At 56.6% G+C, this 24997-nt stretch overlaps 5 protein-coding genes across 5 annotated transcripts; 3 read left to right on the top strand and 2 right to left on the bottom strand.

Annotated features, from left to right (window-relative positions):
• Positions 1-4604: 4604 nt before the first annotated feature.
• Positions 4605-5379, bottom strand: LTHEOB_6843 (ATP synthase subunit mitochondrial; the record flags this gene model as incomplete). The annotated part of the gene is made up of 4 exons (XM_035516143.1): positions 4605-4637; positions 4690-4999; positions 5127-5149; positions 5242-5379. 4 exons carry the CDS (start codon positions 5377-5379, stop codon positions 4605-4607), a joined length of 504 nt encoding a protein of 167 aa, XP_035371810.1.
• A 286-nt stretch (positions 5380-5665) lies between these two features.
• Positions 5666-7404, bottom strand: LTHEOB_6842 (Tannase and feruloyl esterase; the record flags this gene model as incomplete). Its single annotated transcript, XM_035516142.1, has 5 exons — positions 5666-5892; positions 5944-6054; positions 6106-6598; positions 6643-7049; positions 7104-7404. The coding sequence occupies 5 exons, from the start codon at positions 7402-7404 to the stop codon at positions 5666-5668; spliced, it is 1539 nt and encodes a 512-aa protein (XP_035371809.1).
• A 2494-nt stretch (positions 7405-9898) lies between these two features.
• LTHEOB_6841 (MFS transporter) lies at positions 9899-11828 on the top strand (the record flags this gene model as incomplete). The annotated part of the gene is made up of 9 exons (XM_035516141.1): positions 9899-10003; positions 10051-10175; positions 10224-10343; positions 10417-10564; positions 10615-10630; positions 10689-10718; positions 10846-11308; positions 11361-11445; positions 11502-11828. The coding sequence occupies 9 exons, from the start codon at positions 9899-9901 to the stop codon at positions 11826-11828; spliced, it is 1419 nt and encodes a 472-aa protein (XP_035371808.1).
• Positions 11829-15588: 3760 nt separating this feature from the next.
• LTHEOB_6840 (Leucine rich repeat domain-containing protein) lies at positions 15589-18165 on the top strand (the record flags this gene model as incomplete). The annotated part of the gene is made up of 2 exons (XM_035516140.1): positions 15589-17964; positions 18151-18165. 2 exons carry the CDS (start codon positions 15589-15591, stop codon positions 18163-18165), a joined length of 2391 nt encoding a protein of 796 aa, XP_035371807.1.
• Positions 18166-19907: 1742 nt separating this feature from the next.
• LTHEOB_6839 (Metallo-dependent phosphatase) lies at positions 19908-21075 on the top strand (the record flags this gene model as incomplete). The annotated part of the gene is made up of 4 exons (XM_035516138.1): positions 19908-20084; positions 20163-20564; positions 20629-20928; positions 20989-21075. 4 exons carry the CDS (start codon positions 19908-19910, stop codon positions 21073-21075), a joined length of 966 nt encoding a protein of 321 aa, XP_035371806.1.
• Positions 21076-24997: the final 3922 nt, after the last annotated feature.

Raw genomic sequence — 24997 nt, 5'->3', positions numbered from 1 at the left:
ATGTTCTTAGATTCCCGTAATATTCACAGTCCCCCTCCTAATAGACATACTCTACTACGTAAAGTTTGAGGTGCAACAAATAAATTCCGGTTACCCTTTGCACAAAGGAAGGCTGCCAGGGGAGCGGAGCGGTCTATTTGTGGATAGTCTTGAGGTCATGAGTTGGTCCGCTGTCGCCTTCAAGCGGTATTATGCGCTGCCATTTTCTTTCCCACAGAGCAAAAAAGGAATCACGACCTCACGATGTTGAAGTAGAAACAACTTGAGCCAAGAGGTACAAAAGAACCGCAAAGAAACGCCCAGGCCTATACTCAAATAACCAACAGAAATAGGTGTGCATTGTACCATAGTCATGACGGCAACGGTAACCCAGACGAATAACAGCCGCAATCTACTACAAGAGTGGAAAAACGCCGTTCCCACATCACCACCACGGCGATCCTAACGCCTTGATCTGCTCTCTCGGCCCACCCAACAACAGTGACAATGACCGCGCACCATCGCTGCTACCGTCGTTTCTTCCCTGCTGTTCGTCTTCCTTGCCTGCTTGTTTCTCTCTAGGCGAACCAGAGCCCCCAAGACCAGCGCCACTGAACCGTCTCACCACATCCGCGTGCTGTCCCGTCGCTCGCAATATCCGCATGCGCTCCCTGCGCGCCTCTTCCAGCATCTGCACGCGGTCCGAGACGTTGAGCGGCTTGTAATAGTGGTAGTAGTAATGCCGATGCTGGTGTTGGTGTTGGTGTTCATGGTAAGAAGAAATGGGTTGAGACTGGCGGCGGGGTTGGGTGCTGCGTTCCCCTGCGTTGCAGTCGTTGTAGTTGCCCTTGTTCCTGGTGCTATCAGGCAGTTTCTCATCCCCTTCCGATGATGATGATGCTGCTGCTCCAGGTAAGGACTCTTTCACTACTTGTGGTGGTGGTGTATACTCATTGTTCGTGGAAGAGCGCGTGGAATCAGCGCCCGCGGTTTGTTGGTGGCTTTCGGCGTGTGGGGGCAATGATGACAATGACGAGGACGAATATATGGACGAAGAGGGGCTGACACTCTTGGACACCGCCGAACCGTTGCAGGATGATGGCCGGATGGTAATCATAGGCTTCGGCTGGGCATTGATGGTTGAAGCAGTGCTGTTGAGAAGTGCTTGGCAGGCGAAGTTGTCTTCGCTTTGCTCATGCTGCTGCTGCTGCTTTTGCCCTGGAAAACTTGTCACACTCGGGGCTGCTACGGGTGTGAGATCGTCATCATCATTTTCCTCGGTATGGTCGTCCTTTGATGCTGGTGTCGGTAACGTTGCTGAAGACGGGGTTAAGTGACGGACGGATTGTGGCGGTGGGCCCATGGGCGATGGCAGCGGAGAAGCAAGGGGAGCGGGTGTTTGGAGGAGCTGCCATTTGGCGGAATGATTATTAGTCGCAACAGCCATGGTGGCCATAGTCGTAGGAGAGTGCGAGGCTGACGGTTGGAAGAACAGAGGAGATTCGGGGCCGAGGAAAACAGGAGCACGTGGTGGTGATGTCGTTGGAGACTGAATGGATGCAGTTCGTCGTGGCGGCGGCTTTGGGCGTTGGGTTATTTTAGTCGTATCCTCGGATGGAAGAAACTGTGCTTGCCGAGTAGCTGGAGGTTTACGGGCAGTCGAAGGGCTTGGTCTTCTGCTCTGTATGAGCGGGTAATGGCCGGTCGCTGAACCTGTAGTCGGACTTGGGATTTCTGAGAACATGCTCATATCCTCGCTGGGGATGTTTGTTGCGACTGGGCGCTGACCAATCATTGGAATCGGTATGGAAAATGCGGTCAAATTAATGAGTTGCTTATGTTCTCGTTCCAATGCAGCACGTGTGGCAGCACGCGCAAGATCGGCAGTAGAAGGTCGATAAGCAGCGGCCTCAGGCGGTAACGCAGGTGAGAATCTATCTCCGCTGAGCCCCAGTTCTACTTCCGGGTTCATTGAAAACAGCGGCGCAGGTGGAGGGGGGGTCTCAGGTGGCCTGGAAATAGGACCTCTCGGGTCATCAAGCTGGGTCTGGAACATATGACCGTTGCCATCCTGCTGATACACCTCGCGTGCAGAAGAGGTTGCAGACGGTAGGTGCTGATATGGGAAATATATCGTTGGCGTTGGTCGAAGCGAATCAAGGACTGACGCGGCTGTGGAGCCAGCAGAGGTTGTAGAAGAGTCGATTCCACGTTTGGCGGAGAGGTAAGAGGACGGTTGTTGATGATGATGACGACGTCGCACAGAGGAGGGCCGCGTTGCTAGCCCAAAACAGGGTGAACTAGGGGCAGAACTCCCCCCTTGAAGTGGACTTCTATTCCTCTCGGCATGCGGACTTGGAGGTGTCGTAGGGATAGGTAGTGTGGTGTTCAAACGCGTCTTTGGTCGTCTTATAGGCCCGTCTTCACGACGCTTTGGCGGTGATGGCGGGGCCACCGAGGTTAGGACGTCATTTCGAGGTAGTGCATCGCGATCAGAGTATGGTATACTTAAATGTGGCGTCGCACTAGGTACCACGAGCTCTGTCGGAGGTTCGGCCGGTGAGATAGCAACTGCTCTCGGCAGCATTCCTTGCGATTCGGCCAGTGCAATGAGATCAGTTTCAACTGGGAAAGCGCTCGACGCCTGAGCAGCTTCAGAACCGTGGAGCTCTGCGGCCATTTCTTTGACCATTTCGTCTTCGGTTTGCTTCATATTCAGCCCAAATTTTTCTCCAGCATCATCAACGAGATGGATGAGGTCCGGAATAGATCTCGTGCGCTTTCTTTGTAGAGCTGGAGGGTCATTGATACTAGCCGGAGGTACACGGGAGGCGAGGGAAACCCGCGCGATTGTGGGGAATGACGCAGAGTCAGAGCCAGTGTTCATTTGGCCGACTATGGATGAACTTGATCTCGGGATGGACGTGAACTGCTGTGACAGGCTTCGAATAGTCTGGAGCTTGCGCCCACAGGCCTGGAGCTGCTCGATTACATGGTCAACAACGGCGTCGTGCTCGGCTAGTGTGGAATCAATCGAATCAATCTCTTCGGGAGCGGAGCTTGTTCCGGGGCCGTCATGAGGAAGCATGAGATCATGGGTGTTTTTCCGCATGCGGGCAGCCGAGGAAGAGACCTCATCATGTAGCGTCCGTCCCCGTAGCTTTGCCGGTGATTGCGGCGCAGCTTCAGGCTCGCTGGAGCTGATGAGCCTTGCTTCATTAGTGGGGATTGTCGACAAGGAAGATAAGAGGCCGATATTGTGAGCTGCAGATCTGATCTTGTGCGCAGTAGATTCAATGCTGGCGGACGTGGTGTCGATATCCTGGATCATTGATTCAATGCCCTCTAAACGAGCTTGATTCCTTCCGACCCTGTCAGTTTTAGCTTGGCCAGATTCGTCTGGTGATACAGAGCGAACCCTTCCTGCCTTTCCAAAAGTGCTAGTGCGAGGGCCTATGCCAATGCTTGGACTCGTTGAGCGAGCATGGCCTGGTAAAGAAGCTTTCTGGGCCGTGAGACTATGTCTTGAATCTCGCCCCGTTTCGAGCACGTTGGTCACGGGATTGTCCTTTGAGCGCAGATCGGGCTGGGATTTCCTCGATGGCCTTGTGGCTTTATGGCCCACCGTGACCGAGTCTCGGCGCGCATCTCTTTCCAGACCGCTTGATGCGGCCTGTCGCCTCGCTTCAAGCTCCTCGAAGCGTCTTGCTGTAGCGTGTGCATGAGTCGGGCTAAGTATCTGAGCATTCGGCTTGGGGCTCGCCAAGTCCACACCTCGGAAGTGATTCCCCGGTTGCTGTCGACCGAAACCTTGACGCGAATCAGTGTCTGGTGCTGGGCTTCTGGTGTCACGCGCTGCAGCTCGATTCTGCTCCTCGAAAAAGGTAGGGCGCTGGATAAGCAGGCTGGGGGCTGGAGATCGGACGGGAACGTTAGAATGGGAAATCCGTTCTGGCTTGAGCGGAGTTTGTAGTGGTCTCGGTGGACTGCGGCGAACAAAAGGATTGGTACGTCCGGAAAGGCCGCTACTTCCATAGCTTTCATCCGACCGCGTTGGTGCGTGGCTCGCCGCATGCATCGGGCGGTTCGATCGCGTTGGCTCCTCCCGAGGCTTCTGAGCAGAGTGTGTTGATGTTTGGCTTGCCGTGGTAGCGTTGTTCATGTCATTGAGTGAGCGAATGCGTGAGGCCACTGTTCCTTTCCATGCCAGTCTCTTTTCCGCAGACTCGTCGCCTTGTCCATCTAGAAATCGCGGCTTGCAGAATGCATGAGACCTGAATGCGTTCTGGGGCTGCATGTCCGGGATCCGAGGGCGAAAAAAAGGATACGGCCGTTTGCAAAGAGGACGAGAGCGGGCGTGAAGGTCTGTCGCCGCCTGGGCGCGTGTGCTATGGTATACAATACAAAAATCTAGGGAGACAGCGTGATGTGTCGTTGGCTGGGGGCTGTCCGGCGTGCTGTTTCAGTGAGTAGCTGCTGGGACGGGGCACAATTTGGAAAGAGCGATGGTCGCGACACGACAGGCGCAAGGCAGTGGTTTCTTCGAGTCTGAAAAAAGCGTAATTAACGCTCCACGCTTACTATACACAGCTGCCTCTCTTCTCGGCGGTATCTATGTAAACACTTTATTTCAGCGCAGCCTGGAGCCTCTCAAGAACCTACGCAGAGTCAGCTAATCCCGGCCGCCCGTCTTTCGGGGCGCAAACTCACCTCCAGCTCGATCTGGGCCTCGGCGATGTCCACCTCGGAGCCGCTGCCGCTGGCAACCTTCTGGGCCTCGGCGATCTGGTTGCGGACAGACTCGGCGCTGAAATCCTCCACAGGGTAGGCCTCGACAGCGTTGATGGAAAGCGTGTTGTCAGGCTGCATGACGGCGAAGCCACCGGAAGCGAACCACTGCTTGCTGCCACCCTGCTCCTCGATAACCTCGATCAAGCCGGGCTTGAGCTGCTCGATGGCAGGGACGTGGTTGGCGAGAAGACCCATGTCTCCGGATTCGGAGGCGATGTTGACCTGAACGCTAAATTCCCCGCGATTATCAGCATGCATGAATCGGCGAATGATGGCCTGCGTAGAGCAGGTTCTCAATGGCTGGCTAGTGCGCGGGAATCGGTTGCGTTGGGGCGGACGTGCGGAGGGTTACATACACCTCGGAGGACTTGAAGATGGTCTGGAAAGCGGCAAGTCAGCAATGCACAAGCGGAGCAAGCGCTCAATGACACGTGGGATGCAGTCCGAAGGGCGCAATGGATGTCGACGTACCGAGTGAGGCAGGGCCAGGGACAGCTTGAGCTTGTCGCTGGCAGCCTCAGCGTAGCCGCGGCGCTGGGCAATGGGGGCGCGGAAGGCGGCGGGGCGGGCGGCGCGGAGGGCCGTTCTGGCAACGCGGAAGGAGTTCATGGCGACGACAGCTGGGGTTGGCAGTGCGTTGGTGATGGCAGAAGCGGGTGTTGAAGCCCTGCACGAGGTTCTTCGGATGCCAAAAAGCTTGGCGTCACGTGCGCCGTTGGCGAAGGCTGAGGCTCGAAGATGATGTATTGAGCTACCTGAAAGAAAGTACCAAATACCCCCCATTGGCGATCGCGCCTGCCAACACCGTCAAAGATCACAACTACCCAATTCGTTTCAATCACTACTGAAGGTCGAGTACAGCCTTCAGTTCGCATGTATTGGTACTATTTCAAATTTACGCGCAAATGTACGACGTCGCGGCATTTTCATCTCCAGCAACATAGTGCGCCGTCTGCGGCCACGGGCAGAGCTGCCGTGTCCTGCCACTGCCGTCCTCGGGCGTCTCACTGAGTACGGACTCTGGCTTGATCCCCAGCTCGACCCACGCCTGTAATGCCGCAATGACGCGGTGCTTGGCAGGTACCGATGGATAGCTTGATGCTCCACCGCAATGTCCTCCGCCTGCGAGCATCTTAGCCTACTCATCGCGAACCGTGTGCGGGAATTACTTACCAGGAACCATGAACAGGTTGAAAAAGTCCGAAACATCCCCTCCAAAGAACCCCTGGAGTCGCTGCAGGTACTCAATGGGCAGTGTGGCCGCATTGTACGGATCTGCCCAACCTAAAACACAGTCAGGAGAAGTTGGCTATCAAGAGACGTACGACAGCTTACCCTGAGAAACCAACATCTTGCCGCCGGCCTCTCGGAACGCCCGCAAGTCAGTGCTGGTCTCATCGATTAGCACGCCGGCTTTGTTATTCACATCGTCCACATCGGATCCCCAGTCAAATGTGTCCGGGTCATAGGTCAAGTTGTCGTATACTAGGTTCTGGAGAATCGGAACGGAGAAGGCCTCCGCTAATGAGCCCTCCTGGCCTTGCTCCCATTCGCTCTCCGACCCCACAGAAAATCCAGGATACACCGCAGAGCCGTTCCGAATGTCTTTCGGCCCCGCGTATATTGCTTTTGCGGCGGCAAGCTGGGCAGCGCTCAGGCATTCACTGCTGTTGGAAATCATCTTGTCGCATGCGAGCGTGTCAATGCTAAAGTTACAGGCCAGAGGGTTCTCCACGAGCCTGTCGACAACACCATCTAGACCATCGCACTGGTCCAAAACCGCCGAGGTAACCGTGTCCAGCAAGCCTTGGCTCAGGTACGCATCGCCCTGCTCTGGTCAGCGCCAATTTCCCATTTGCTCGAGGGCCAAACCTTTGTTTTCTGTCCATTCCATAGGAATGACAGTGCAAGATGCGAGTACCAGAACCCTGGGCACCCAGCATAGATGCCGTCGAAGAGGTCCGGGTGCAGCTGGGACAATGCAAAGCCCTGCGCTCCACCAGTCGAGCAGCCATAATAATAACTATACTCGGCCTCGCGCGCGTAGTAAGTCTTGATGAACTCCCTGGCTGGCGTGGTGAACAGGGCAATGGAATTGTGTATCCACGCCAAGACCTGGTCGCGATCGTGGAGGTACGGCAGGTAAGTGCCCGGCGCTCCGTCGCCGTCGTTGTTCTCAGACGCTAGGTGACCAGAATCGCCGCCCGCAACCGCGAAGCCCTCGTTCAGGTACTCGACCATGGTCGCATTGTCAATCGTTCCAGCCATGCCGCCATTACCTGCACGTCCAAGTCAGGCGCTTCTTTCCTCGTCCGTTTTAATGAAGGACATACCGACGGCCAGATATCTGCCGTTGTATCCTGCATCACCCGGGAGCCAAACCTCAAAGTTGAGCGTGTCATCACTTCCGTACGCCAATTGGGATGCAACCCGACAGAACGGATGTGCGTTAAGCGTCCCCGATACGTTCAACGTCAATGCGTCAACAAACGCAGCGCCAGTGATGATCACGTCACCTTCCTGCAGGTGCTTATCCTTAAGCTCGAGGCACCGCGCTCGAGGATTCTCAAGAAGGTTCGGGACCGATTGGACCTGAGGCAGTAGCGCCAGCAGGAGCGCTGCCCCTGAGGCCATGTTCCAGGCCGAACAGGAAGCGCGCCACAAGTCCTGACGCATTTCGGATTGATTCTGAAATCCTTTGAGGCGCGGCGGCGCGCAACGGTCTCGGGCCGGATAGGACAGTCAACGCAAGGCTTCCTTGCTCTCTCGGTACCATTAAACGAAGAAACAAGCCAGTGTCACGGAGATTGATAGAGGGGGGAAACCTCTTATGTTTTGGCGGGTAGAACTCCGACCAAGCCTATTTCCGAACCCTCTTGCTCCACCTGGTTTTTCTTGCCCGGCGGTTTTACCCGCAAACCATCAGGGTCAAATCATGAAATACGGCCTACCAGTCGGGTGGCCTTATGCAAGATTCAAGGCAGGCCGGCCAGCGCTAGAGAATGCTGGTATCCATTGTGCATCAATACGTCTGGCAATTGGCATTTTCGCAGGAGAGAGGCGGGCGACACGCGCAGCGGTGGTTGAGCCGGTGCCATGAGCGCGACTCATGGATCCTGACAGGGAGGGTCGAGCTGGGAATTGCCGGCTGGGAAGAGTGAGGGTTTGAGAAGTTAGTGAGGGGTTCCGGGGAGAAAGAGACCGAAAAAGCGCAAATCCGGGTTTGAGCCACACGAGACGCCGGGCACGAGCACGCCTGCAGGCGCTTGAACAGCCATCTTCGGGAGACAGAGGCGTGATGTTCGAACGATGATGCAAGGCCGCAGACCCGGAGCACCTGACGCGGAGCCTCCACGAATTGTGGGGTCTGCCGAAGAGCTTCCGCACTGGAAGCTTGACCCCCGCGCCCGCCCATGGAGAATTCCAACGGCACATGGACAGGAATCGCCCGCGAGTGGCTTAGAGGCTATTCTGTGGGCTTCGACATACGGCACGGGATATGTGGCTACCACTTCACGTCACAGCTGCGACGCCTCGATATCTACCGCCTCTGTTTCACTCCTGCTCCAATTGCCTTCGTGCACTAAACTCTCAGACCCTTAGTGCCTGGCCGGGGTGTATCAAGAATCCTCGCTACCTGGATGCGCCACCATCCGAGCATGTAAATCTCCTCAGGGTCCTCATACCTAGTTGTTTTAGAGTTTTGGAGAACTGGACCCTTTACTTAATACCACGCATCGCTACGACCTAAGCTTGATCAGACGACAACTAAACAGGGTTGTCAAATAAGGGCCCGCGGATCGTCAACAGGCTGCGCCAGGGGAGAAGACAGGCACCCGTTGTACCGTTTCTTCATGCCACAAGATCTGCCATCCCAAACCTACCGCCGCGGAGGCAAACCAGCGGTCAGGCCCACCTGTCGGGACCCCACATCGACTGTTGCACGTCCGGCCTCCCCGCCCCTTGAAGCCTCGAAACGGGTTGGAAAAGCGGCTTCCGGAGATATCGTTCCTTGCCACCACCGCAGACGCGTGGCAAGAGATTATGCCATGGCGCATTCGCGTGAACAGCTGATCCGTTGCCTGTCTGGAACGTGCCTTGCTCCAACCCGCCTTCCAAGAGTTCCTAGGAGTCGCTGCCCGAAGATTCATTTGCAAGATCAAAGATGTGGCAACGGAAACTCGAACGTAGCAGCACTGGATTGGACAACTGGGGTTCTGATCTTCGCTGAAGGGGCCGGATAAAAGCGACGTCTGGTGTTGCTCGATAACGTGAGGGTAGCACCAGATAGCGTAATGCGCTTCAGTCACACCCACCTAGTAATCCAATAGGAAGGAGAAACGTGAGGCTCAAGTGCGATTGAGGGGTGGCGAAGCAAGGGACTGGTCGGGGAAGAGGGCGAGGCGCTTGTCAATGCAATCCGTGGTAGACCACTCGAAGTCGGCACTTCAAGATTCGGGTCTGTGGCACTTGAGCTGTCAATAGTCGCTCCAGTCCGGGCGCATGCAGCTCGTGAAAGGTTGATGGTTGCGGCAGTACAGGATGGCCTCATCCACTCTCCCTCTGAAAGGAGGCAAAGCCTGTCTCGGGTCGGGGTGCACGACATGACAGCAATGCGCCGTCCTGCAAAACGTGTCGTGGCGACTCTGCTTCTGACAGGAGATTCAGACGCCGATGAGGGAAGCATGTCCCCTGGTAGGGCCATATTGCGAGCTGCTTGGAGGTGTCAATTCAAATAATAGACAGGTGTTGGTGCCGCAAGAATCGTAAAGCGAGGGAAGAGGCCTTCCCCCACACCCACTTCCCCGCGCTCGGCAAAGCTGACAAGAAGCGGGTCCTTTCCGTACCACGCTGGCTTAACCGAACAAATAACTGTCAGCATTGCTCAGCCGGGTCAATGCCCCCAGCAAAGCTGCAAACCCGTCCCTAGGAATGCTGGAATGCGGCCTCGGTGAACAATCCAGGCTAACTGCCCCCATTTTTGTTACCCCTCATCTTTTCAGCCCAGGAGGAATGTTAACAACCTTACTTCTTGTCCCCCTCCTCCCTGCCCCCCACGTTCACGGAAGTCCGAAGTTGTGGTATTCGAATCCCTTGCACCTACAACATCTTCAAGCGTCCCGGAAGGATGGAGAAGGCAGCACCGCTCAGCAGCAATCCGGTCATCCAGGAAGGCCCGAAGGCAGAGCCGCCTGTTATGGTGGACGACGTGGAGTCTGGAAAGGAGCTGCAGGTGCGTTGGCCGCTCTCCCTCGAGAGCAAGAAGCTAACCCCATGCAGAATGAAGCTGTCCATGCAGACTACAATCAGCACAAATCCGCAGCCGACAAGGCTTTGCTCTGGCGGCAGGATATCCGTATCATGCCGATCACCAGTTTGTGCTATTTGCTTTGTTATCTCGATAGGTCCGAACTCTGTGCTGTTGCCTCGAACAAGTCTGATTTTAGGTGAAGGTCGAATATCGGAAATGCCAAAGTTCTGAATGCAGATGAGCGCCATGACCTGCTATCCGAGACCAACATGACAAACTACCAATACACCATAGCTCTGATGGTGTTTCTGATAGCGTATACGTGCGTCCTTGTCCGCTGTGCCTTGGTCTCCGGTGTTGACCGTGCGCAAAGTATGGCTAATACGATGGAGCAGCATTTTCGAGGTGCCTTCGAATTATCTGCTAAAAAAGGTAAAACCTTCGAGGTGGATAAGCTTTCTGATGTTTTCCTGGGGAGCCATTACCATCGGTCTTGGAGGTTCTCATAACTTCGCCACGGTCACTGCCGTCCGGTTTCTGCTCGTAAGTACCATCTGGCTTGTTTCGGCGATCTATTCTGACGATGTTTGCAGGGTATTTTTGAAGCGGGTAGGCCTTGGAACTCTGATCATTGCCCCGGGCTCATCCCTGCTAACGAAATGTGCAGGCCTCTTCCCTGGCCTCATCTATTACTTCAGTAAGGGATTTTCTTCGACTTAAATCTGACTCGGGAGATTAATGGCTGACCTTCTAAGCGTTCTGGTACCGAAGCGAAGAGCGTAGTCTCCGTGTCGGGGTCATGATTGCCTCTGCGACACTTGCAGGAGCGTTCGGCGGCGCAATTGCGTACGGGGTGGGGTACATGAACGGTACCTCCGGAATGTCTGCCTGGCGTTGGTTATTCATTCTCGAGGGTATTCCGTCATGCGCCTCAGCGGTCTTTATCTGGTTCGCCTTACCTGACTACCCGGAAACCGCGAGCTGGCTGTCTAGCGAAGAGAAGGCCTTGGCAGCTGATCGCTTGCGCCTCGACGGATCTCAGGGTGGCGCAAAAAGCATGACCTGGAAAGACGCGAAAGAGACGCTGACTGATTGGCGTTTGTATCTGCACTACGCGCTATACTTCGGTATCTCGGCACCATACAGTGCCCTGAGTTTGTTTGCGCCGAGTATAACGGCCGGCCTGAACTACAAGGGGCTGAAGGCCCAGCTCATGACCGTGCCGCCATACGCGGTCGCGTATGTGGTTACGGTGGCCGTGGCTTGGTCCGCGGATCATTTTAATGCGTATGTCGATCGCAGTTAAAGAAGCAAACCCTTTTACTGACCTTGGCTGCAGGCGCGCCCTCCATTCGGCTTGCCTTGCCACTATCGGCGCAGCAGGCTTCCTAGCTTCAGCAACCCTCGCCCCGGATGCTTATCTGGTAAGTCTGTTCCTTCTTCCAACCTACGAGAAATTATCTGATTGAACGACCCACAGCAACGCTATGGCTGTCTGATCGTTGCCACCTCGGGTACCTTTTCATGCATCCCCCCACTCCTTGGCTGGCTCTCTTCGAACATGTTCAACACAGCAGCCACGGGTCTTGCCATTGCACTGAATGTATCTTTCGGGGCACCGGGCCAGATTACAGGGGTGTGGATCTACAAGGCCGAGGAAAAGACCAAAGGCTATCCTACCGGGCACTTTGTGAATGCGGGGCTGCTCTTCTTCGTGGCTGTTGGAGGACTGGCCCTGCGCTTCTATTACCGCATGTTGAACCGCAAGACGCTGAGGGAGGGCGGGGACAGGTTCTATGTGTACTGATTTAGTGGACCAAATGCGGAGTGGAGGGCAACAAGATAGCGACGGCCTTGGTGTGGCATAGATAGAAGAATCGAAATTGACCAATGGATTGTCGCCTTCTCCTACCTCTATGAAACTCGGTCTGGGCTTTGAACTGTTCCTGCGGTTCAAGGGCCACCGGGTCCAGCCGGGCGAACACTTCCTAATCCGTGCGGTGGCCCTCGCGCCCAACGGTCGCGGCGTGCAACGGTCGCGGCGTGTCTGAGTTTTGGTCTGGCACGGGCGATGATTGGTTTACCCATTTCCAGTTTCAGATTGTCGTAGCCGGGGACAGACCTCACGGACGTCAATGTCTGGAGGTTTTCTTTGACTCATCGGGTGACGACGCAGAGAAATGTGGGCGACTGCTTGGGGCCCAACCCAAATGATCTCCTGAGCGTCTGGGGGGGAAGAAAGAGGTTTTCGCAAAAGGTGACGTCAAAGATCGTGACGTCCAATGGAGGGCGGAGGTTTAACGCCCGCCCACACGCTGCAGGTCACACTCCCGCCATCGCCACCGCAAGAGCCGGGCGTTACCTCGCGGTAGTCCCTGAAAATCGGGCAATCGACGTCGCTGCGGTGGTGTTGCGAACCCCACTCTCGCGCGCGTGGGCATCTCACCGCCTGTAACTGGAGCGCGTTCGCCTGGCTGGAAGATGTCGGTGTGAGATGGTGCCAGCTTGCGGTTCGCAAATCCGGCGGCAAAGTGGATAAGGTGCTTCGCCTCGCCAGGCGCGGCTGGGCTGAGGGCGAGTCGCGCTACTACGCGTCTCCCGGTGCGGGGCAGGCCTGCACAGCGCTGGTGATGATGTTTCTTCACGGTCTCGCGATGATGGAGGGGTAACCGACGTCATCGGTGCGGCGGCTGGTGCGTTAGTCGCCGCCTTGTGACCAGCCTCAGAAAAAGAAGCGTGTGGAGACCACTCTTCGGGTAGAGCCGATTGACTTGTGGGTTGCGGGCAGCCATGGCTAACCGCAGGCGTGCGCCTCATTCTTTGCATTGGCGCAGACATCTCGAAATAACACACCGCCACGGCAAGTGATTGCCCGCCACCCGCGCGCATTCGCCGATGCTGCGCAGCTAGCACGGAGCAGCGGCTGGGCGCGCCCAATTGGGGGGGTCAATGTCACTGTGTTCTGTCGTGGTGATGTGCGGCCCAGTTCGTCGAGGTGCAGCTGTCGGTCCGAGTGTTGCCAGCTGTATAGCCCGTGGTTGGTAGAGGGAGCCCGTGCGCGAGTCGAGCGCTGGACGGACGACGACGCCGGCGGTGATCGTATTCTGGAAATCGACGATGCAGCGAGATGCGGTGCAGTGCTTTCAGCAGCTCAGCGCCACGAGCAGCGGCGCCGTCGCTGGTGGTGGCGTTCGTGCGTCGAAACGTCAAGCACGAGGCTAGGTAAGGTTGCGGCCCCCAGGCGCACCCTGGCGGTGCCCGAGTCATAAACGCTGAGCTGCCTGCAAGCTTCTGACCGAGCGTGAGCGGCCGATCCGCAGCGAACCGGCGTGTGGTCGTCGCGCTCCTTGCTGGTTGGCTTCCGCCAGAAATTAGGCTACGACAAACGTTTTTTCTCCACTGCTGGCGACCGAGGAAACGGCGCGACGACCCATTGAACGTCAGTGGAGCGCTGAGCAACACCCACCCGGCCTCCCTGCGCGAGCCGCAGCCCTGGGCTCTGGAGACGAGGGCGCTGCGCAGGCTCTGAGGCGGCCGGCAGAGCTTTGCGATCCCGCCCCGTGCACGCCCGCTCACCGCCTAGCGAGAAAGCAAGGCATTCCGCTGGCGCATGCATTCCTTGCCGTGCGTCGGAGGCCTCTCCCATCAGGGCAAGTGGGGTGGATCTGATATGCCACAGATGCGGAAGGGCAGCGGGCGCGCAGAGCCAAAGCCGCACACCCTGCGCACTCAGCGGTTGAAGATCGCTGCGCACACGCACACTGGTCGGAAGCTCGAGAGCTGGCCACCATCCGATGCAAGGAGCGCGCCTGGTTGGCCAGCCCGGCCGGGGGCAGATGAGGCGCGGCACTGCGATCCATATGTCATTGCGCGTTGCCGTCCGTCTCTCCAACAGCAAGATGGGCGGGCTTGACGCGAACAACGCCGCGGCCGTGTGGGGGTTTTGTTTCCAATCGCTCTCAGACGTGCTCATCAGCCCACCGTCTGGTCTGGCGCGGTAGCCGCACACACGCACGGCAGCGGCGCCAGATCGTGTGCGACCTGGAGGGCGAGATCCGGGAGATGCTGGGAGGGATGGCAGGCAGAACGCATGACCACCTCAGTTTGCTCGCTGATGGGCGGCCGCTCAGGGTCCATGCAGCGCAACCACAAGCCGTCAGCCGTGGCACGGGCCTGCGCTCTGCGAGGCATCCCGGCCGTCGAGGTGCGCGGCGTGTGACTGGCTCGGCGGGCGCGCGTCGTGCGACACGAGCGATCAGATGCAGCGCTGTCTCAGGCGCTGCTAAGGAAGGACCCCGCATGCGCGGCGATAAGCTAGACAGAGGCTGCGGGCGAGCAGACGTCCATCGCGCACGCCGGCCTAGTGCCGCGGTGGAGCAGCGTGGAGTGTCTCGCTTGCTGCACGGCCGCTGGCTATCTGGCTCGGCGGCGCACGGGCACGCGTTGGTGCTGGTTGCTATGCCGGCCGGGAGGAGCGCGACGGGGGAGAGATTGCGAGGTCTGCAGCGGGCGACGACGGGGACCCTTGAAGGATGAGGCCTCGCGCGCTGGCGGCGGGCGTAGGTGTGGTGTGCGCGTGGCTAGCGTGGATGGGCGGGCGGACAGATCTGCGACTCGCTCCCAGCTATCAACGGGGCCAAGCTCGCCGTCTGCTGCGGCCATCTGCTCGGCCTGACCCTGAATGCGCAATCTGCTGGCGTCGTACCATTTAGACGGTCTACTCCCGTGCTCTTCATGCGTCCTTGAAGCTTCACGCCCCGTGCACTACTGGCGCCAGCTGCACCCTGGCCAATATCCTCCAGCGCCGCTCGTGAGAAGAGATTAGGAATTCCTCTTTGGGTGAAGCCAGAGAAAACATATCCCTACGCCTCCCGGCCGCAAGCGCAACACCTCCCCCCCACAAGGCTGGAGAGCCTCCTCGCTGTTCTACAGACGGCCCCCATCGCACCTACCCCCTTCGTCTCCCCGTCGAGACGCACGCCGTGGCCCGCTCTGTCCGCCCACCGACGCTTCTCGCCGCGTCGAACCTGCAGGCTTGCTTGCGTGCAGTGCTGAGGCGCCTGCAGCCCGCACCGCTGCATCACTCATTGGCTCCCCCCAGGAGCAGAACCTCACCGGCTCGCTGCCTCGCCGCCGCACCGCGCCCTCCATATCTCTGCGAGCCCGCCCGGCCACCAAACTGCGATACTCGGCGCCTTCTCGAGTAACACTCGCTGTACGTACCTGCTCTCTCTCCGGCGTCTCTTCCCCAGCTCGATCTCCTGATCCCGCGACCCGCTGCTGCATGCGCGAACCTCGTCTCCACTGCAATTTCACCTGCTTTCCCTTTTGCTCCGCGTGCGTGCGCGTTCAAAATGACCCTGCCGACTGACCCCGTGTTTGCATCCCAGGCGGCCGTGTCTCGGAAGCCTCGCGCCTCTCGAGCTCCCTCGTCTACCTCTCTTCGACTGCACTTTCGCCCGTTACCTGCTCAGCGGAGCCTCCTCTCGTACATAGCTTGTCTATAATTCCTCGACGACTCACCTGGCCACGCAGTAGATGTATGCAGCGCCACCCGAGCCGGCGACATGGATACTGAAGATGGAAACACGTTCATAAAAGTAAGCCCCGGACCACATGGTCTCCTCGACGCCGCGCTGACGCTGATTTCCACGCAGAACCTTGCCTATTTTGTCCGCACTCATGAGAAAGCGCTAGCAAATGCCCTGCAACTCAAGCGCACAGCTCCCAAGAATGCATCCGGAAGCGCTCCAGCAGCCGGTCCGACGTCTCCCACGACGAACTCTTCGTCCACTTTCGCCGCTGCCTTGTCCCTGCCATACCTGAACTTCTCCTCGCATCATGTCAAGGCTGCAAAGTTGACTCTGACCCCACACCATTTGTTCTATCTCCTGTCGCGGTTCGAGGAGATGGGAATCCCAGTGGGGCCTATGAACGTGCGACTCGAGAACATACATTCGGATGCTTCGCCAACAAACTACGTGTCATTCTTGAGCCAAGCCCAGAGGAAGAAAAGTGGCCTGTCCGACCGGGACTCGATCCACTCAGTTAACAGCATGCGAAGTGCCATGTCCGGGATGTCCTCCCTGTGGGCAAACTTTGGCCTCTCCTCTAACTCGGCAGCCAAAACCGAAAAGCAGAAGGCGGCCATCAAGGAAGACCTCAAGTACTTGTACTCCGCTTTCACCAAGATCCCGTGCCTTCGTCTCGCACCCGACCACAAGGCTCGCCTGATTGCTGGCTATGAGGAGTTCCCCTTCGACACTGCCGTGCCGTTGTTTGTGTTCAAGAACCTGAGTGCACTCGAAATCATCGATGTCGACTTCCGACAGTTCTACGGGTGGGATCGCCTAGCCGAGCAACTCCGGAGTTTGACGATCAAACGTGGGGGCGTAGAGGAGCCTACTGACCTCTTGATCAACATTGTTCTCGATGATGCCGATAAGCGACGAAGGAGATCCGCCAAGGCATCGCCTTATCCTATGTTTCCACCCGGTTCAGGCAGTCCGGGCAGCAAGGACACGGACACTTCCAGATCAGCAATCTCTCCGCCTTCGCCGACCATGTTCGATAGGCGGTCATCCATCGGCAGCCCTCATAGTGTCGCCATGGCAAGGCAAGGCTCTTCCGGGTCGAAGGGCCATCGCGCCAGGCGTCGGAGCATTTCTCCTTCTAGGCCGAAGAGCGCAAGACACGCCTCTTCATATACACATGCTCGCAACAGCACTCCCAATCTTCGGCGCTCCTCCGGTAGCTCAAACTCAAGTGCGCGATCGACGACGCCGCGGGGCAGCTCCTCCAACCTCCTTGCTCTGGGCGTCCTCCCTCCAAACAAGTGGAGGTTCCTCAGACATCTGAGTCTGTCAGACAACGGGTTGACGGCAATCTCTGCCAGCAGCCTTGCTCCGCTTGCGAGTACTCTTCAGTCGCTTGATCTCTCTTCGAATCTATTTACCGAGATTCCTGATAGCTTGGCCACCTTAACCTCCCTTAGAGCGTTGAATCTCTCAAACTGCATGATTGAGTCTCTGCATTCGCTCGTCAGGAATCCGTTGCCGGCGATTACCACGCTTAACCTCCGCGCGAACCGGCTTGCCTCACTTGCTGGGATCGAGCGTCTGTTCTCCCTCGAGCGTCTAGATCTCAGAGAGAACAGGCTGACGGATCCTACGGAAATTGCTCGGTTGACGGGCATCCCGGAGATCCAGGAAATCTACGTCTACAAGAATCCCTTTTGCAAGACCCATTCCAATTACCGCATTATGATTTTCAACCTTTTCCGGAGCTCCCCAGGATACACAGAGGACATCGTAATCGACTCGACTGGACCCGGCTACAGTGAGCGAAAGCAACTGGTGGATCGAGTGCCAGAAAACGCGAACCCCCCTGTTATCAAGCCACGGCCTGTCGAAGGCATTCTCGCAGAGGCCGGTGCTAAGCCGGTCCAGGCTCCAGCCACGTACAAGCCAGGTGAAGAGCGCAAAGTGAACACAGAAGGACCACCAAGCGCGAAGCCTGAACGGGTCGTTGGATCGATCAAGAAACGGAAAGGCCCCAAGCGGCGGATCGTGGAGTTGTCGCAGAACGACTCAACACATCAGCGGACTGATTCTGCGATGATGCCACCGCCGCCAGTCCCACTCGACGCCCCATCGGCGGACAGCACTTACGGCGGAAGCCCCGAAGCAACTCCAGCTCGCAAGACTCTCGCTCCCGCTGCACCAATTTCGGGCAACCAACAGCTCCCCCACATTGATACCACAATCACCTCGGCTCCGCTCGGTGCGGAACTGGACTTCAGCTCCATGGTGTCTGGAGAGGCCGGTGTGAATGGCGATCTTTACAAGAAAAAGATTGAAGCGCTGCGCAATGACTTCGGCAGCAGCTGGCTGAGCGCGCTGAGCGACGAGGCCTACCAATCAAACCCCGCATTTCCGGATCGAGTGAGCCCTGCACTGCGGCCCACTGTCACATCATCACGGACGCCAAACCAGAGCATTGCGTCTGGCGGCAGAACCTTAGGTTAAAAAAAAGTCGTGTTTCGATTGCTTTCGAGGCTGCATAAAATTATCGGCATATTGACGGCGAGGCCGATTCTCATGAACGGCATGATTTTCTCTCCACTTCAGATTCAATCCGAATAGGGTTCACGAGTACGACGTAATTTGTAGCATACGAGGCCGGCGTTCTTGGGTCCAAGGGTGGGTTTTCTCAGATATCCAGTCGTCTTCTGTTTCCTGTTGTTGGGTTTCGAGCATTTGCATGGCGCGGATGCCTTGAGGGCTCCGCAATTAGTGTTTTTTGTCTTGCTCTCGTTTATCTGGATGTATATTATGGGACGGCTAGTGTTGTTTTATCCGCGTTGGAGACGGGACTAGTTACAAGCATAGCATAGAGGGAGGCATGTCAGTCTTTTTGATAGCCGGGGGGAAATGCGTAAACGAAGACCGAAGCAAAATGGATATGCCACCTTTCGTCCACTTGCCACACTTGCCTTGCGCGGCGTCCATGTCGATCACGCCCGGCGGCTGGGGATCTGCGATCGTGGCGCACGTGACGCAGTGATCTGGAGGGGACAGTGCTGTTCCATGGCAGGCAGAGGCTCGTGGAGAGGCGCCCCCTCGTTGCCGCTCGCCGGCGCTTGGCCCGCAGGCGGCGGTTAGTCAGCGCGGGCGCGGGCTGCTGCGGCCTTTGTCTGCTAGGGGCCTCCCGTCCAGCTGCCTAGCGAAGAGGAGCCTTTCAGGGACGCGTGGAAGCGGCGGAGGGGCAGTGCCGCGGCACAGGTAAACAATAATCGCAGCACGCCCCTTGGGCGCCAAAAACGAGCGCTCGCAGAGTCGAGGGCGCCGCGAGCGTGAGCGCACTGGGCGCTTTGGCAGAGCGGCCGCTGCTGTTGTGCTCTCGCTGCAAGGCCTGTGATGCTTAGCGTTTGATTGATGGCCGCCCTAAACCCGGTTGGGGCGACGTGGGCTGTGGATGCGACGGTTTTGGCCGCCCTCCTCCTCGACACAACGCCTGCTCTCCGTCACTCGTCCCTGTCGCCCTAGACGCACCTCTCTGCAGCGCGCTCGCTGGCTGAAACGCATTCCTCTCGTACGGACGATCTGCAATTTGCGGCCAGAGACCGTGCATTCCTGCCCGTTCCTAAACGAGAGAAGGCTCACTTTGAAACCGACAAACTTCACGTCTGTCAACGCCCGACCTCCACCGCGCCCATCAGCCTCACCACAGCCTGCGCTGCCCACCCAGCACCACACCCCACGCTCTGCTCACCCACAAAGCGACTCTTTGCCACGCCGTCTCCTGTGCGACGGCCCTGTCCTGCTGCAGCCGCGACCCAGCTTGGCGGTGAATACGACACGCTCGACCGAGCCACGGCCACCGACAACAGTCTCCTGTAGACGCTGACAGCACAGCACCAAGCGCTTCTCTCGAGCTGCGCCGCATCGCACGCCCACCCCTCTGCCGCCGCGGACTGCTCGCACGCTTATCGTTATTGTGCGAAGTCGCGTGATTTCGGCATCGCCACGAGGCGACTTCCTGAGGGGCTCCGACCCAGAACGCGCACTGTCGATCCAGCTTGTACTGAAGCGCCGCTAACAGCACCTTCGTTTGCCGGCGTCGGGGGTTCAAGGGCCATCGGTAAGTTTTTTTCGCGGCTCCCGGCTCCCGCAATGCTCGACACCCTTCTCCTACTCCACGCGCAATTTGCGACAGTCGCACAACGACAACAAGGGAATCCGCTAACCCTATCGCTCGAGGAAGACCAGGGCTTCGCATCACCTTCATCTCCTCTCAACCGGCGCGTCCTCGCCTCCACTGACCGCCAACCCCACACCCCACCTCCCTTCCTCGAACACGCGGCTGCCTGCGGCAACTGCTCGACATGGCGGAACAAGAGGTGGATTTGGATTCCATCATAGACAGACTCTTGGAGGTGCGAGGCAGTCGGCCTGGCAAGCAGGTCCAGCTTCTCGAAACAGAGATCCGCTACCTGTGCACCAAGGCCCGTGAGATCTTCATCTCGCAGCCTATTCTGCTGGAGCTCGAGGCGCCGATTAAGGTATGTTCTGCATTACGCACGAGTTCGATCGATGCAGGAGAGTTGAACGAGGCTTGGAGGTGCTGACAATGATGCTAGATTTGCGGTGATATTCACGGTCAATACTACGACCTCCTCCGCCTGTTCGAGTATGGCGGTTTCCCCCCAGAGGCCAACTACCTCTTCCTTGGCGACTACGTAGACCGTGGCAAGCAGTCTTTGGAGACCATCTGCCTGCTCCTCGCATACAAGATCAAGTACCCGGAAAACTTCTTCATCCTGCGTGGCAACCACGAGTGCGCTTCCATCAACAGGATCTACGGTTTCTACGATGAGTGCAAACGGAGGTACAACATCAAGCTGTGGAAGACCTTTACTGACTGCTTCAATTGTCTGCCAATTGCTGCAATCATCGATGAGAAGATCTTCACGATGCACGGAGGCTTGAGTCCGGACCTGAACTCCATGGAGCAGATCCGCCGCGTCATGAGACCCACTGACGTACGTCTCTCCTCCCCCAATGCGGGTGCAATTGTACACGTAGCTGACTGACTGACTGGACTAGATCCCTGACTGCGGGTTGCTCTGCGATCTGCTGTGGTCCGATCCCGACAAGGACATTACCGGCTGGAGCGAAAATGACAGAGGTGTCTCGTTCACCTTCGGCCCTGATGTTGTCTCACGATTCTTGCAGAAGCACGACATGGATCTTATTTGCCGTGCGCATCAGGTTGTGGAGGATGGTTACGAGTTCTTCTCTAAGCGTCAGTTGGTTACGCTCTTCAGCGCTCCCAACTACTGTGGCGAGTTCGACAACGCCGGCGCCATGATGAGCGTCGATGAGAGCCTACTGTGTTCCTTCCAGGTATGTTGACGCATCCTCGCAAACACCGCACCTGGGTAATGGCTGACTTTGCCTCCACAGATCCTGAAACCAGCCGAAAAGAAGCAAAAGTACGTCAGCAATCTGGGCTCAGCCAAACCCGCCACTCCTCGAAGCAGCAAGAAGTGAACATGAAATGCCTATGAACGATTTACCGATATTTTCCGTGTAGCAGGTTCGGCCGGAGATAAAGAACACACCGTCCCACCATGATCATACGCGCCCTCGTCGACGACCGAAAATGGCCTGTATCCTTTATGAGTTACTTCCTATGTCGAAACTCGAAAGGTGGAGCAATCGAACGAAGACTGTTACACCACTTCTATCACCCTCGACATCCATCGAACAGACGCTTTCGTACGGATCCTAAGAAACCCGGAGGTTCACCACACGAAATCATACGGCATTCCCTTGCGTCGACTCGCCGGCGGAAAGACGAACAGGGACAACCTAGAAGGGCATAACACTTCAATTGGTGTACACTCGGGCATGGATGCATGGACAATGAAGCTATGGATTCATAACGCTGGGGGCTCAATACATGCAGTTTTCTCCTTTCTCAACGCGCCACGTGGGTGTTTCGGCTTCATCTGCCTGCAAAGCGAGTCATACGGATTTTGTCTTTTTTTGGGCTCGTCGACGATATTGCACGCGTCGATTCATGTGTTTCTCTACAGCTAATCGGTCAAATCGTCATGCGGTCATCATAAATTAGGTTTGTTTGGGGCAAGAACAGACGGCGGAGACAGAGGTTCTTGCGGTACAGGACATGCGTGAGGCAGACAGTGGGATGACCGCGGGGAAAGACGAGGCATTTTACTGGGCTGCTCCTCATCTTCCCTTCTCTTGCAACGGCGCCCTGACTCTTGCGACTGGTTTCCCGGCTGCCCTCTCAATTTTCTCCTTTCTTTCCAGACACTGCTGTATTTCTGATTGTTTTTACTCCTTTCCCTCTACCCTGTTTTGTCGTTAGTGATGCTTCTTCTTTTCGCTTATCCTGGTGCGTGTATGCTCTGAGCGGAGTGGACAAGTGGGCATGATCCATGCGTTCTCTGTCTACCAAATGAGATTTCCTTTTTCGCATGGGAAAATACAATCCAGTCTCTGAAGAAAGCACGGTAGCATCATATCCCGGTTCAATCATGTTTGCCTTTCGTAAAGCGAAAGGAAGCAAAGCCTCTACGTACAGACCTCATGTGGCTGTTTGAGTATGGCGCAACCATGTCCTCCAAGAGGTAAGCGCTAAATTGTCGTTGGGGTCCTCGAGAGACGTCCAATCGCTATGCACGGAAACCCCTCGCCAGATGCAGGTCATCCACCTCTCACCTGCCCCATCAACTGCAAATACAGTTATCTCGGCCCGATCCTTTCTTGACCGGTCGTTCGATTGCCGCCGCAGCCGTAGAGACCAGGCTGAGTGCAGCGTGCGTCTGCCCTGTAGGAAGCCGTGTCTGACCGCGGTAGGTACATCATGATTGGATGAGCCGGATTCGCCTTGAATCTTGCTTTTGGCGGGATACGAAAATCGAAATGGAGGGGCTGACCGGTACGAGATCATTCTAGATCTTGACGTGACGCGTATCTAGACTTTCTCTACCCTCGACTTCTACAGGGGCCCTCGAGCACTCAATCAACAGCTGACGTGAGCGGATGCCATCAAGGCTTCAAGACCAGGTTCCTTTTCCACTGAAAGCGCTGATGTTTACGTTGCACATTCACGACCGTAGCTAGCTGGACATTTGTACACCATTCTAGAATCTGCCATTGTAGTCGCCGAGATGCTTACTTTCTTGCAACGAGATACGAAACGCACGCACGGTTGCCGCGCGTTTCCGGTTGCATTCGGCATTCCTGCTCGCCCCCGACCCCAATCCGACGGGTTGAGGGAAGTAAACAATAGGACTACATTGTTCGCTCGTATATCTGCATGCGCGTACGCGCGCGCGGATCATATCTTCGGTCGTGCAGGGCAACGGTCAATGACGTGCACCTGCTCCCGCCCGCAAGCCTCCTTTTACGGCATGGACCACCGTGCGATCGAACAGTGGCGGTATGGCTTGCTTTGGGGCGTCGGCTCGGGTAGCATGGAGGGGGCGCGCGCCCCGGACGGGTGCGCGTGCTGGTTGACGTGCAGAATGGAGAGCCGGCCCGTGGTGTTGGGGGAGGGGTAAAGGGGAGCCTGGGGATTGGCGTTTGCGGCTCCTTTTGATAGGAGTGTATGTGATCAACGAGTATCAAGAGAGCAGCTGAGATCAATAGTCGAGTCATTTACCAGTCAAGTCTATCAAGACTTCCTACCGAACTCGTGGCCCCGTTGACGACACCACCAGGACCAGGTGTGAATTATGGCGACATTGGTTCCAAGTGCTGCAGGTTACGGATGGTTTTTGGTCGTGCTCACCGGTGGTTCGTGATGACGTGCAGCACTATCAAGTTGTAGTGTAGTGCATACGCGCCAACGGCGTCCGCGTGTAAGCGTTACTCTTATTTATGAGCTTTGCTGACTCGGTCAGTAAACTGTATTCCCCTTGAAGCGAGAGCTATCCAGTGTAAATGGATGTCGTAGGCGTTTGTCTTTGCTCTCTGAAGACTCGATGGATTGAGATGGCGGAATGAGGAGCAACAGACGACTTTAGAAAATGTGAAGGGTTATGTATGGTAGAAGTGAGAGAACACTAGATAAAGGTAGAGCGCATCATAGCCGGAGGAGGCCAAGGAATTGGTATATTGCCATATTTGGTTGGTAGACCCTTCAACGTGACGAGCAGGGCATGAGAGGATGATCAAATGGTAGGTAATGTGCTTAGACAGGCAACTGCTTCTCGCAATGAACTGAGCCGTTGAACTTGGAACTTCTCACAGTGTCTTCATTCCCCTAGCCCCGAGAGCGACTGAGCTGCGCATGGACCAATCAAGACTCAAATCTGTGATTATACTGTTTGATTAATTCAATGATGGCTCTCGTTGCTGAACACAGAACTGCGAGACGGATTATGCCAAGACGAGGAACTGAGGGTACAGACAAGGGGCATGCAACTTCGCGGTATTCCAGTCATTGGTGTTGAAATGTCTCATTGGAGGTCGCAGTTGAAATGATTGCCATCAAGTGGTCTTTCACTTGCTTGGCACCTTCTGAAAGTTTGGCCCGCTTGTGCGTGGCTTGATTTTCCAGTATCACCAATGATGGCTACGGCTCACACGTCAATCATACCGGATATTCAGGAGTCATAACCAGAAAGATCGTGCGCGAAAGCAGAGGAAATTGCAGAAGAGGGCTGCTATCGAAGATTGTCGAAACACACGTTCATCTTCGAGCCGAGATGAAGCTGAAGCGGATATGCATGGAACGGACCTCTGATGGCTTGGCGAGTGCTTCGAGTCTGGCGCCACGGCACCTATCTACGTGAGGTATTCAGGGTCCAGGGCAGGGCCGGATCGGCGCCTGGGCCGTTGAACCTGAGGATCGACGGGACGAGACGAACCCCGAAGAAGATGAGCTTGTGCATGCAAACTGCCTTGGATGCAAGCGGGACCCCGGGGCGGTGCGCAGCGCCTGCCTGCGCAAGAGCAAACACTAGCTGCGCTGCATGTCTGCCTGCTGTTGCTGTCAGCCTCGTCCCAGCCTCGCGCTTGCCTGGAGCGCCGGGAGCCTTGCACTGAAGGGGGGGGTGCAGAGCGGCGCTCGGGCGGAGCGGTAACTTCTCAAAGACGCTGGAGCATTCTGGAAACTGAGTGTCGAGGCTGAGGATGCGGCTCTCGTCGACTGCGGCTTCACAATTGCCCTGGTGAGAAGCGGCACAACGGGCGGTCGAGGTGGCTAGCCGCTTTCGTGCTCGTGCGCACGAGCCAGTTGCGGCCCCGAGCTCTATCCAGAAGGTTCGGTGATGCTGGCGCGCTGAGTTTAAGAACAGAAGCTGCACACCAAATTCTTTCCTCTCCACAACACAAACCTCTCCACAAGTTTCTTGCATCTCGGTGCACCCCAAAAATCCTTCCTCTTCACGTTTTCCTTTTCTAGACTTTATACCCCCTTCATAGTAAGTTCGCCCGT

The sequence above is a fragment of the Lasiodiplodia theobromae genome (genome assembly GCF_012971845.1).
Source record: "Lasiodiplodia theobromae strain AM2As chromosome Unknown scaffold_20, whole genome shotgun sequence".
In the NCBI taxonomy this organism is placed as follows: domain Eukaryota; kingdom Fungi; phylum Ascomycota; class Dothideomycetes; order Botryosphaeriales; family Botryosphaeriaceae; genus Lasiodiplodia; species Lasiodiplodia theobromae.
This window is presented reverse-complemented; position numbering and strand designations above follow the sequence as displayed.